The sequence below is a fragment of the Pagrus pagrus genome, assembly GCF_965226575.1.
Source record: "Pagrus pagrus genome assembly, chromosome: 4".
Lineage (NCBI taxonomy): Eukaryota > Metazoa > Chordata > Actinopteri > Spariformes > Sparidae > Pagrus > Pagrus pagrus.
In genome coordinates this window covers 11,958,729-11,971,983 of record NC_140188.1, presented here as the reverse complement: position 1 = coordinate 11,971,983, position 13,255 = coordinate 11,958,729, and the positions used below count along the sequence as shown (strand labels likewise).

Here is a 13,255-nt window from a genome sequence, read left to right as displayed (position 1 = left end):
TTTGCCTGTGGTTTCCTTCTCAGCCGCTGCATTGCCCCCAGGTCATCTGCCTGACATCTGCTGCTCTGCCCGTCCTGCTCCCAGCCCACTTGCCTGCAAGCATCACACATCTGGTTGACGTGTCCCCTTAGGTTTCCACACTGCAATTATGACATAAGTAAGACAATTCAGGTACACCATATATTCAGTTAAGTAAAATTTTACACTGACTGAAACTTTTAACATGAAGTTAACTCATCTTGCTTAAGGTCTTGATAACACTATATCAACACCACATGGTGCCATATAAGAATTACTTTATTTCTGGAAGAACACCATTCCTGGCTAAAACATGGTTAAAGTACAGCAAGATCATGCCTTACCAAGAGGTATAGTCAGACTATGGTAGACAAACAATCAAACAAAATACACTTCAATTTGTCACTATAAGAAAAGAAGATTGTCATTAAACTGCTGCACAAAATATGAAATATGTTTCCTGGCTTTTATTAGCTTAAAATACTTCCTGATAAGGCATAGAGCTTTGTAAAATATATTTTCAGTTAAAATGACAAAGATTTGTATCTATATCATGTTCTGCCCCCATAGCCTCATGGGGGATGTAAAAGAGGCAAGCCCTGTATATAAATTGAAGTAACTGTGTATGATGAACGGTTGTAAAAGGAGGAGGAGGGCAGTTATGGGAGCTTTTCTTGACTCATATTTCTTCTTTCGCATTTACCTTATCTTTCTCTTCTTCTCGTTCTCCTCTTTATGCTCTGCATCATCCCCTTTATCCATATCTTGCAATTTACAAAGAAAATTTGATCTTAATGAAATGCACAAGCCTGGCGATGTGGTTCTAGGTGGGCTGTTTGAGGTCCACTACACCTCTGTCTTCCCTGAGCTGACATTTACCACAGAGCCACAACAGCCCAGCTGCCAAGGGTAAGTTTGACACATATACAGCAGACAGCATTAATCTGTGCAAATTATGCTGCCTTTTCAGATTATTTATGGTAAGGGACATGGTGACATAAGTAATAGCTTTTCCTGACATCTGTAGTAATACTTCTAAATAACAAAAAAGCTGATGTTGATATATATCTACTCTTACAGTGTTCTCACATTTCTTACAGTGCCATTTTACGTTTGCTGGTTAATAGTGATATTTTATGTGTTAGTTTTGACACTCTAGGGTTCAGGCATGCCATGACCATGGCCTTTGCTATCGATGAGATCAACAACAACTCCAATCTGCTACCTAATGTGACTCTGGGATACAGTCTTTATGATAACTGTGGAGCACTTGTTGTTGGATTCAGTGGTGCTTTATCACTGGCAAGTGGCCGAGAGGAGCAATTTCTGCTTCAGGAGAACTGTTTAGGGAGACCTCCAATCCTGGGGATTGTGGGTGATCACTATTCAACATTTTCTATTGCCATGGCCAATGTACTGGGTTTATACAAAATGCCCATTGTAAGTTTTCTGTCTTTTTCTGTCCATTTTCTGTTGTATTTTTAATGTACATTTATAAATTATCTTCATCTTTAACATTGTTGAAATATGACTATTTGAATAAGTAATATGAGGTATTTTGACTGGGTCTGAGTTGACTCTGAGATCAGTTGTGTGCATTTGTTTCTTCATAGGTGAGTTATTTTGCCACATGTTCCTGTCTGAGTGATCGGCAACGGTTTCCATCCTTTTATCGAACAATCCCAAGTGATGCATTTCAGGTGAAACGTCATTTGCAAAATTAGGAACAGCAAAAAAGGTTTCACAGGAAGGGCAACCAGCATGTAAAATATGGTCTTAATGAGACAATCATTTCAATTCTTAACAAGCTTAAGTAACCCTGATTCCATTGGAAACTTATATTGAATAGTACGATCTTTAAAAAAAAAGTTACACTGTTTAAAGTTAATTTTATGCTGCTTAAAGATAATTTAGACTATGCACTTATCCCTTCAAACTAATATTATTATCAATTGTGAAACACATTTGAATATATAATGTATATGAATTAAGGTAGGTTGCACATCCATTTGAAATAATATATGTGTCTGTGCAATAATCCCTTCACAACAATATATCCACTTAGGTGCGTGCTATGATTCAGATTCTGAAACACTTTGACTGGACTTGGGTCGGCCTGCTGGTCAGTGATGACGACTATGGACTCCATGTTGCTCGATCCTTCCAGTCTGACCTGGTTCAGTCTGGTGGAGGTTGTCTGGCCTACTTAGAGGTTTTACCCTGGGACAGTGATGCAAGTGAACTACAGAGGATTGTGCATATGATAAAGACATCAACAGCTCGTGTTGTCATGGTGTTTGCACATGAAATCCACATGACGCATCTAATGGAAGAGGTTGGAATTTAGATGTAATATAGTTTAGAAATCTATGATTGTCAGAAACCTACCATGATGACATTTCTTGTTTTCTTTTTTTTTCTATTATTATCATTTGTTTGTCTAACCAGAATGTAATCTCCACTTTTTTATGAATCATCATTTTCCATCAAACCAAAGTGATTTGCAAAAGCAAATTTCAATTCCAGTTGGATTGTTGTCATGTTAAATTAAATTAATACACTGTTTGCTTTATAATAACTGCTCTTTTTTATTAACTTACAAAACCATACGCAAACCCTATTGTTAACTAGTATTTTCAACATCTACACTTACATGCCTTAAAAATTAGCTGCATAATAGACTAAACAATATTTTCTACAAAGTGCACTGTATTTTTCCAACAGAGGTCTGAAACATACATTTTCTATAATGCTTTACACAGGTGATGAGGCAGAATGTGACAGGCCAGCAGTGGATAGCCAGTGAAGCTTTGACAACAGCTACTGTGCTTCAGACACCTCGTCTAATGCCATACCTGGGCGGCACATTGGGCATTGCCATCCGCCGAGGAGAAATACCAGGGCTCAGGGAATTCCTCTTACAAATACGTCCCGACCAAAATGACAATGGCAACTATGTAAATAGCATGGTAAGAGTTCAGTCTTATGATTTGATCTAAAATTGGAAGAATAATATCATGGTATTTCTATTAATAATAACTTCAATATATTTCAGGTGAGACAGTTTTGGGAATACACGTTTCAATGTAAATTTGACCCAGCAGGATGGGTGGAAGCTAGCGGAGCACTCTGCACTGGACAAGAAGATATTGAAAGGGTGGAGACTGAGTTTTTGGATCTCTCTAACCTCAGGCCTGAGTACAATGTGTACAAGGCTGTGTATGCTTTGGCCTATGCCCTTGATGACATGCTGCAGTGTGAGCCAGGGAGAGGGCCTTTCAGTGGGCACAGCTGTGCCACTTTGCAAAAACTGGAGCCATGGCAGGTGTGATATCAATTTACACTCCACCTGTTTATGTTTTCAAAAAAGCTGCTTCACCTTGAGGTACATACTGAATGTAGTTTTGTTAATATTGTCTAAAAAGACACATTTTGTCAAAGTGTCATTGGTGCGCTGGCTATGGATTTATGATATACTTTCAAAAGTAATATGTTCATTTTATTTTACATTTAATACTAGAGGTCCCAGGATTTAACACATTCCCTTTTTGTTTTGTGAATATGATGACTGACTCATGGTATTAAACCAGTAAGACATAAATGAAAATGTCATGATTTTGTTGCAGATCATTTAAACGGTAAGATAAACCTCTGTTTGTATGGGGACTGTCTCTGTCCTTATCTAATTTTCTTCATTATTTCTATCATTTTTTTCTAGCTTGTACATTATTTGCAAAAGGTCAACTACACGACGGCATTTGGCGATGAAGTATCATTTGATGAGAATGGTGATGCATTACCGATCTATGATGTCATGAACTGGCTGTGGCTCCCTGATGGAAGTACTCAAGTTCAAAATGTGGGTGAGGTTAAGAAGTCGGCCTTCAAAGGTGAAGAACTCACAATTCTTGAAAATAAAATCTTCTGGAACTTTGAATCCAACAAGGTTATTTCTGCTTTTTCAGACATGTCTCCTTTCTTTGGACTGCACACAGTATATCTGCAGTTTTTAACAATATGAACTGAAAAATGTACTTTTCTCCCTGCAGCCACCTCAATCAGTGTGCAGCAAGAGCTGTCCTCCGGGTACTCGGATGGCCAGAAAGAAAGGGGAACCTGTGTGCTGTTTTGACTGCATCCCTTGTTCTGAGGGAAAGATCAGCAATAAAACTGGTGGGTACTTATTTTTATTTAATGTTTTACTTGATGGATGAATATCTCACCATTTTCCCCTTTATGTCAGACTCCATGGAGTGCACCAGTTGTCCAGAGGACTTATGGTCCAGCCCTCAGCGTGACCACTGTGTTCCTAAGAAAACAGAGTTTCTCTCCTACCATGAGCCTCTGGGTATCTGCTTGACAATCACCTCATTGCTTGGCACATTTATCTGTGCTGTTGTCCTGGCCATCTTCACCTATCACCGTAGTACACCTATAGTACGTGCCAACAATTCAGAACTGAGTTTCCTGCTCTTGGTGTCACTTAAGCTATGTTTCCTGTGCTCACTGCTGTTTATTGGCTACCCTAGACTGTGGACATGCCAGCTGAGACATGCAGCGTTTGGGATCAGCTTTGTGCTTTCTGTCTCATGCATTTTAGTTAAAACCATGGTGGTTCTTGCTGTGTTCAAGGCCTCCAAGCCAGGAGGTGGAGCCATCCTCAAGTGGTTTGGTGCTGTGCAGCAAAGAGGAACCGTTTTAGCTCTTACTTGCATTCAGGCAGCAATCTGCACTGCTTGGATTGTCTCTGCTTCACCAGAGCCTCATAAAAACACTCAATACCACAATGACAAGATAGTTTATGAGTGTGTAGTTGGATCCACAGTTGGTTTTGCAGTGCTAATGGGTTACATTGGCTTACTGGCTATCCTTAGCTTCCTGTTAGCATTTCTGGCAAGGAATCTTCCAGACAACTTTAATGAGGCCAAACTCATCACTTTCAGCATGCTGATCTTCTGTGCTGTGTGGGTGGCCTTTGTCCCTGCATATGTCAACTCACCAGGCAAATATGCAGATGCGGTGGAGGTATTTGCCATCCTGGCCTCCAGTTTTGGTCTCTTGGTGGCACTGTTTGGACCCAAATGTTACATTATCCTGATGAAACCAGAGAAGAACACAAAGAAAGCTATCATGGCTCGAGGCACCACAAAATTATAATTTTAGCACAAAATGTCGATTAAAGATTTTACATTAATAATGCTGTTTTTGTCTGATTATTTAATTTTGACATTCTCCTTGATTTGAAATATTAAATTTTTATTTACATTTTTAACTGCATGAACAATTCTGCAATCCCACAACATGGTGAAGGTGACCATAGAATTCTCGTGAACTTAAGCATGTGACTGTCCAATCAAATATTACAAACATAATTGGCAGCAGCACTAACTTTTTCTTTTCACTTGAAAATACTTAAAATATAAATTTAAAAACATAATAATTTTGATGATTACTAGATTTGGTGCTAGGGTGATGACATCAACTGCAAATATGAATTCCAGTTGTGCTTTTTTGGAATTCAGTTGAGAATGTTATCTGAGTATCAATTAATTTCTGGACATTATCATATCAAAGTAAAAAAACAAACAAAAAAAAGAAACAAATAAAAGAACAATTTACAGAAAACTAGAAAATATACCAACAGGCCAGTTTTTACACCCAACTTTACAAAATTAAATCTTTTTTAAATTAAAGTCACTGAACATGTTTACCAGGATGCCTTTATTGTCTCAAAATTAAGTCATCATAACTTACATTCATCAACAAGACCCAACTCCCTAATAATTTCCCTGATGGAAGAGCTACAGTTAAGGATGTGGGTGAGATCAAGAGGTCAGCTTTCAAGGGTGAAGAACTCACAGTTGATGAAGACAAAATATTCTGGAGCTCTGAATCCAAAAAGATTACTTCTGATTTTTTCAGACCCCATGTATAACTCATTATAGCAGTGTAAAGTAGTGCAGAAAATATGTATTATTTCCAAATTGTATTAGTATGTTGCTACCATCTAGTGGACACTTAAAAAGACTTTGTTGATGTTTGGTAGTGAAAGCCACAGACTTACAGCTAATTGCATTTTGTGAGTTCAAATTGTCAAGTTTAGTTCAAATTTGGAAATATACTCAGCACAAAGTAGCTCTTCTGATTTTCTTTCGTTTTAGATTGCAGAGCATATCTGAAGAAAACATGCTTTTTACAACAATGCAAGTAGATGCTTTACTGGATGGTCGACTCTATCTACTTAACATAACGTACACATCAAAGTCAAATTATTTGTGACTAAAAACATATGATAATAAACACATAATATGATTGTAATTCATATTCCACAATGCCCCAATCATTCATCATCCAAAAACAAAAATTTGGGTTGGAAATTTTGCTCACATGGCCTGAGATGTTATCAAAAATGCTGAAATTAATTCTGCCTCTACACAAAATTATTTACAAATGAAATGCATTACAGGCCCTGCCCCTATTTTTGCTTATACCCCAATAGTCCAATGGGTGGTGCATAAGATTAAACAATACTGCAAGTCAATAAAAGAGGTTAACAGCTATCAAACTGGGCTCTGAAAAGGGGTAACAAGAGGGGAGTCATGTGGGCATATTTGGAGATCAACTTTCTCTTGCTTATGTATTTCATGTTGTTGTATTCCTACTTCTCTGGTGCTGTGTCCTCCCCTCTTTATTCCTCCTCCTGCCTGTTACAGGGACAGTTTAATCTAAATGGGCTGCACAAAGCTGGAGATGTGGTTCTAGGTGGGCTGTTTGAGATCCACTTTTTTTCTGTCTTTCCTGACCTGTCCTTTACCTCAGAGCCACAACAGCCTACCTGCCATGGGTGAGTTTATCAGGGAAACAGCAAAAGCAGAAACTGGGCAAAATCTTTACCATTGCCTGAATGCATTTATAATAATAAGCAATTACTGTGAAAGAACTACATTTTGTATTTATGCCATTTTAAATATTTTATTTATTTGCACACTTTAATTTAATTTAATAATTGTTGTTATTCAGCTGTCTTAATTGTAAAATCTGTAATTGTGCAACATGTTCATATTGTCACACTTACTGCATGTTGTATTCATCAATACTGAACAGTGGTACTTTTTGTGTTAGTTTTGATATTCTAGGATTCAGGCAGGCCCAGACCATGGTCTTTGCTATTGATGAGATTAACAGAAACTCCAACCTGCTACCTAATGTGACTCTGGGATACAGTCTTTACGATAACTGTGTCAAACTGGGGATTGGATTCCGTGCAGCGTTATCCTTAGTCAGTGGTCAAGAAGAGCAGTTTATATTAGACGAGACCTGTGTAGGAACCCCTCCAGTCATAGGGATTGTGGGTGATTCTTCTTCTACACGTTCTATTGCCATCTCCTCTGTCTTAGGTTTGTACAGAGTACCTATGGTAAGTTTTCCGCCTTTCAATCTAATAATTCTTCTGGATCATTTTGATGTTATTTCAAATTCACTGTCAGTTGTAAACATGGAGGATTGACCTTAAAATGTTAACAGAGCTTGAAAAGGCTTTGAATGTTTTCAGGATGTACAGTCTGTGTCTTTCACAGGTGAGTTATTTTGCCACATGTTCCTGTCTGAGTGACCGGCAGAAGTTTCCATCCTTCTTTAGGACGATCCCAAGTGATGCTTTCCAGGTGACCATCCATCAGCAAAATTAAAATGCATAAAAGAGTTGTAGAGAAATCTTTTTTGTTGGGTCTCCAATAACAAACCTGAGAGCCAAGAACCCAACAAGGTCCACTGTTGAACCTGTTTAGCAGGTTTTCCACTGAAAGATTATTGCGACCTGTGCACTAATCCCTTCATTCTTTACTCACTTAGGTTCGTGCTATGATTCAGATTTTGAACCACTTTGGCTGGAGTTGGGCAGGTCTATTGGTCAGCGACGATGACTATGGACTCCATGCTGCTCGATCCTTCCAATCTGACCTGGCTCAGTCTGGTGGAGGTTGTCTGGCCTACTTTGAGATTTTGCCCTGGGGAACTGACCAAGCTGAACTAAGGAGGATTGTGGATGTGATGAAGAAATCCACAGCTCGTGTGGTCATTGTGTTTGCACATGAGAGCCATATGATTAACCTCATGGAAGAGGTTGGGCTCAAAAATATGACTTAAAAATAAATGAATATCATTATGCATCCTAATGTTTTACCTTTCGAACTGAAAGATCTAAGTTGCGATGATATATTCCCCTTTGACAAATATACTGTATATTTCTTTTAATAAGTAAAACCTCTTATTGTCCTATAAACCTCAGTGTTGACTGCCCTGTTAAGGGTTTAAGAATGAGATCAGGTATTCAGTTGTGATGATATGCATCGTTTTGATATTAAAACTGTGTAAAAGATTGCATCCCCATACGAGACAAGATATCAAATTCGTGAAAGACGAGACACTAATTTAGTGTCATAGCAGTATGAATTAATTTATTTTATACGCAGGTGGTGAGGCAGAATGTGACAGGCCTGCAGTGGATGGCCAGTGAAGCTTGGACAGCAGCTACTGTGCTCCAGACCTCCAATCTAATGCCATACCTGGCTGGCACACTGGGAATTGCCATCCGCCGAGGAGAAATACCAGGGCTCAGGGAATACCTCCTAAAGATTCGCCCTGACCTACAACACAACAACAGCTATGGAAATAGCATAGTGAGAGTTTAACTGTGCAATTTGTTCTATTATTTGCAAGATTAATACTTAGTCATCAATTATAACACTATTTTGAATATATTTCAGGTTAACCAGTTTTGGGAATTCACATTTCACTGTAGATTCACACCACCTCCAGCAGGTTGGGTAGAGTCTGGCGGAGCATTATGCAAAGGAAAGGAAGATCTGGAGGATGTGGAGAATGAGTTTTTGGACATTTCAAACCTCAGGCCTGAGTACAATGTGTACAAGGCTGTGTATGCTCTGGCCTATGCCCTTGATGACATGCTGCAGTGTGAGCCAGGGAGAGGGCCTTTCAGCGGGCACAGCTGTGGCAATTTAAAAGGACTGGAGCCATGGCAGGTGTGATATCAGTTTACGCTCCATCTGTTTTATGACTAAATCATATGGTTAAGTATTTCCTGCAAAGTGGTGTTTAGGGTATGGAATTAAAAACAGGGATAAAATAAACTGATAACCAGTGTTGGGGGTTAGGGTTACAAAAGCAACATGTTACAGTAATATACTAATTTTAGCGGTAACGGAGTAATATAACGTGTTACTAATAATATCTCAGTAATATATTACGACAGTTATGTCATGTAACGCGTTACAATCCGTGTCTCTACATGACTGAAATGAGCTGTATTTCGTAGGCCTCATGATGAAGCCTCTTCCTCCGAGTACACTTAAATTTACATTCTTGAATCACATATTCCTTGTTCTGTGGACTAAAATTAAAAGGCATTGAAAAAGAGATTTCTGTCTCGTCATGTCATTATAGGCTACATTATAGAAGGTATAGGTCTATTATCTTTAATATGACTAAGCCTATAATTAAAAATACTTATTCCTATTAAATAATATATCAGACTTTGATCCTTGCCTGGGCATTTTGTTGAAACTAAAAAAGTAGTGTAATAAGTAATATATTACTCTATGCAGACAGTAATATTGTAATGTAATATATATTACTTTAAAATGAAGGTAACTAGTAATATTTAATATATTACATTTTGAAAGTAACTTGCCCAACACTGCAGATCACTAATGAGCAAGTGCAGAGAAAATAGTTGAAAGGTTTTCCCCTACAGCTGGATGATGGATGAGTGGATAGTATTATCAGGTCAGTAATGAGTTCATGTGTAGTACTACCCGTGTTCACCATTACATTCTTTTTTAATCTGCCATCTTTGGTTTTCCTATCTCCGTTTTTCTGATATAATAAGCTTGTGTATTACCTGGAAAAGATCAACTTCACCACACCATTTGGTGATCAAGTTTCATTTGATGAGAATGGTGATGCCTTGCCAATATATGATGTCATGAACTGGCTGTGGCTCCCTGATGGAAGAACTAAAGTTCAGAATGTGGGTGAGGTTAAGAGGTCGGCTTCCAAAGGTGAAGAACTCACAATTAATCAAGATAAAATCTTTTGGAACTTTGAATCAAAAAAGGTTAGTTCTGACGTTTCATATACCTCATGGATAACTAATTATTGCACTGTAAAGTGATGAAGAATAACATATTTACTTTTCTCCCTATAGCCACCTCGGTCAGTGTGCAGTGAAAGCTGTCCTCCGGGTACCCGCATGGCCAGAAAGAAAGGGGAACCCGTGTGCTGTTTTGACTGCATCCCTTGTTCTGAGGGGAAGATCAGCAATAAAACCAGTTGGTATTTAATTTCAAACATTGCAGTTTGGAGACATAAACATGCATCTCAAGAGTTTCTCTATTTTCATAGACTCCATGGAGTGCACCAGTTGTCCAGAGGACTTCTGGTCCAGCCCCCAGCGTGACCACTGTGTTCCGAAGAAGACAGAGTTTCTCTCCTACCATGAGCCTCTGGGTATCTGCTTGACAGCTGCCTCATTGCTGGGCACATGCATGTGCGCTGTTGCCCTGGGCATCTTCATCTATCATCGCAGAACACCTATAGTACGTGCCAACAATTCAGAACTGAGTTTCCAGCTATTGCTGTCCCTTAAGTTATGTTTCCTGTGTTCGCTGCTGTTTATCGGCCGTCCCAGGCTGTGGACATGCCAGCTGAGACATGCAGTGTTTGGGATCAGCTTTGTGCTTTGTGTCTCATGTATTTTGGTTAAAACCATGGTGGTTATGGCTGTATTCAAGGCCTCCAAGCCAGGAGGTGGAGCCAGCCTGAAGTGGTTTGGTGTTTTGCAACAGAGAGGGACAGTTGTTGTTCTTACTTCTATTCAGGCAGCAATCTGCACTGCCTGGATTGTATCTGCCTCACCTGTTCCTCATAAAAACACTCAATACCACAATGACAAAATCATTTATGAGTGTATAGTTGGGTCCACCATCGGTTTTACTGTGTTACTGGGCTATATTGGCTTCTTGGCTATCCTTAGTTTTCTGATTGCATTTATAGCAAGGAATCTTCCAGATAGTTTCAATGAAGCCAAACTCATCACTTTCAGCATGCTGATCTTTTGTGCTGTGTGGGTGGCCTTTGTCCCTGCTTATATCAGCTCACCGAGAAAATATGCAGATGCAGTGGAGGTATTTGCCATCCTGGCCTCCAGCTTTGGTCTCTTGGTAGCACTGTTTGGACCAAAATGCTACATAATCCTCATAAGACCAGAGAGGAACACAAAGAAAGCAATCATGGGACGGGGCATCCAGTCATAACTGTACTTAATTTCACAAGACAAATTAAGTCTTTTCTATACACATTACAAAAATACAGCCAGAAAAGTAGGATAATGGTATCGATGTTAAGATTAACAAGGCAGGGATCCAGGCAGGAAATAGTGCTCTTGCTTTCGTGACTTTCCATGGTGTAAGTTAACCTCACAACTGATTAAACTGTTCATTACTTCTCTGAACAAATTATGCAGACTCTATTGGTTCATTTCACATTGTTATATGAATTTAATTTCCCCCAAAGCTGACAGGCTCTGACACGACTGTCCCTCCCAGCTCTGCCTACACCTACTTGGCAAAACCTTACAACACACAAATTTTCAGGTTCAACAAATTTGGAGTTTGGATCATGGAGCCAGTACGTCTCATGTAGGTTATGTGCTAGAGGAACAAGAATGTGACCTTTGATACTTGGGAGACAGCACATTTCCCAAGCTGCTCAATACAGCTGTTCCTCTATGACCAAGATACGGTGTAAGGAGGGGATGAGAAACCTCTGCATCCACAGAAGCCTGTCACCCTGAGTATGACCTCAGCATAACTTCACCTCCTGGGTGAACAGAGTGGGAGATGTATGTCGACAAATTTACAACTATGAACTTATGAGACTTAACATATGGAAATTTGGTTACAAAAACAGACAACTTCTTTACAGGTTTCCGTCTGTAATAGATGTACATTTACAATGTTGTATACTTGTATGCAGTATGATTGTATTCATGTTAGCATGAATATGAATATTGAACGAGCACTGTAATGAGTAAATCTACGACATTGTAATTTAGACAAAGGCCTAATCGTTAACCTACATTGGATGCATGTTTCTGGAGAACTGATCATATCTATTATTTAATAAGTAACTAAGTGCCAAACAGATACAATAGATATCCATCAAACACAGTGAAAAAGTTGATGGGGAGATTTATTATTTCACCATTTGCTTCAACTGTGTTAATGATTGTGTGAATTCAACACACTCAGGGATGATTTTCGAATTTGATGAATTCAATTTGGTGAGTTTAGATGAAATTTTACAGTGTCATATATATATATATATGTATATATATATATATATATATATGTGTATATATATATATATATATATATATATATATATATATATATATATATATATATATATACACATATATATATATGCATTGTGAGGAGCTTCCTTGTCTTGATATCAGTGACCTCTATCTCCTCCTTTGGCCAGCTTATTATGCCCTCCTCATGGTTGCAATTTGCTTGCGGGACCCCAAGGTACTTGTAGCTGTCTACATCTGCTGTGTAGCCTTCTGGTAGTTCAACCCTTTCAGTTCTGATCATCTTCCCTCTCTTCAATACCATCTGACCACACTTATCTAGTCTGAATGACATTCTGATGTCTTTGCTGTAGATCCTAGTGATGTGAATCAGTAAGTTGATGTCTCGCTCACTCCTGGCATAGAGCCCAGCTTATCTGCCGAGGTATTAAATTGCAGAATGATTTAAAACACATGACTGTTATGCAATTTTTATGCCGACCTCAAACATTGCATTCATTATTCAACTTAATTCAGCTGGGTGATCGTGCAAGACAACCTGCACCAGAGTGTGCCCGGTCAGATTGGAAGGATTAAGCAGTGTGGAGTCCATGGTCATCATCACTGACCAGCAGACCTGCCCAAGTCCAGTCAAAGTGTTCAGAATCTGAACCGAAGTGAATACAGAGATTAGTGCGCAGGCTGAATTACTCTTTCTTAACAAGTTTCATTATTCACAGATGAATTCTGCCTTAATACAGACTCATATTAGGCCCTGCCCATACTTTTGCTTATACACCAATAGGTGGTGCATAAGATTTAACAAAGCTTCAAGTCAATAAAGGAGGTCAACAGCGATAAAAC

At 38.8% G+C, this 13,255-nt stretch overlaps 2 protein-coding genes across 2 annotated transcripts; both read left to right on the top strand.

Annotated features, from left to right (window-relative positions):
* Positions 1–802: 802 nt before the first annotated feature.
* LOC311255801 (extracellular calcium-sensing receptor-like) lies at positions 803–5,175 on the top strand (the record flags this gene model as incomplete). The annotated part of the gene is made up of 9 exons (XM_084350451.1): positions 803–927; positions 1,164–1,458; positions 1,632–1,718; positions 2,084–2,353; positions 2,781–2,987; positions 3,074–3,343; positions 3,737–3,964; positions 4,068–4,191; positions 4,262–5,175. Exons 1-9 carry the CDS (start codon positions 818–820, stop codon positions 5,173–5,175), a joined length of 2,505 nt encoding a protein of 834 aa, XP_084206577.1. The 5' UTR covers positions 803–817.
* Positions 5,176–7,159: 1,984 nt separating this feature from the next.
* LOC311256468 (extracellular calcium-sensing receptor-like) lies at positions 7,160–11,449 on the top strand. The gene is made up of 8 exons (XM_084351550.1): positions 7,160–7,435; positions 7,596–7,682; positions 7,870–8,139; positions 8,490–8,696; positions 8,784–9,059; positions 9,926–10,153; positions 10,244–10,367; positions 10,441–11,449. The coding sequence occupies exons 1-8, from the start codon at positions 7,175–7,177 to the stop codon at positions 11,349–11,351; spliced, it is 2,364 nt and encodes a 787-aa protein (XP_084207676.1). The 5' UTR covers positions 7,160–7,174; the 3' UTR covers positions 11,352–11,449.
* Positions 11,450–13,255: the final 1,806 nt, after the last annotated feature.

What these genes read in the sequence shown, in the direction of transcription:
- LOC311256468 (XM_084351550.1), top strand. Translation starts at nt 7,175, where the DNA reads ATGGTCTTTGCTATTGATGAGATTAACAGAAACTCCAACCTGCTACCT. An exon ending in TCCCAAGTGATGCTTTCCAG is followed by an intron (nt 7,683 to 7,869) that starts GTGACCATCCAT and finishes TTACTCACTTAG; the next exon opens with GTTCGTGCTATGATTCAGAT. An exon ending in TGATTAACCTCATGGAAGAG is followed by an intron (nt 8,140 to 8,489) that starts GTTGGGCTCAAA and finishes TTTTATACGCAG; the next exon opens with GTGGTGAGGCAGAATGTGAC.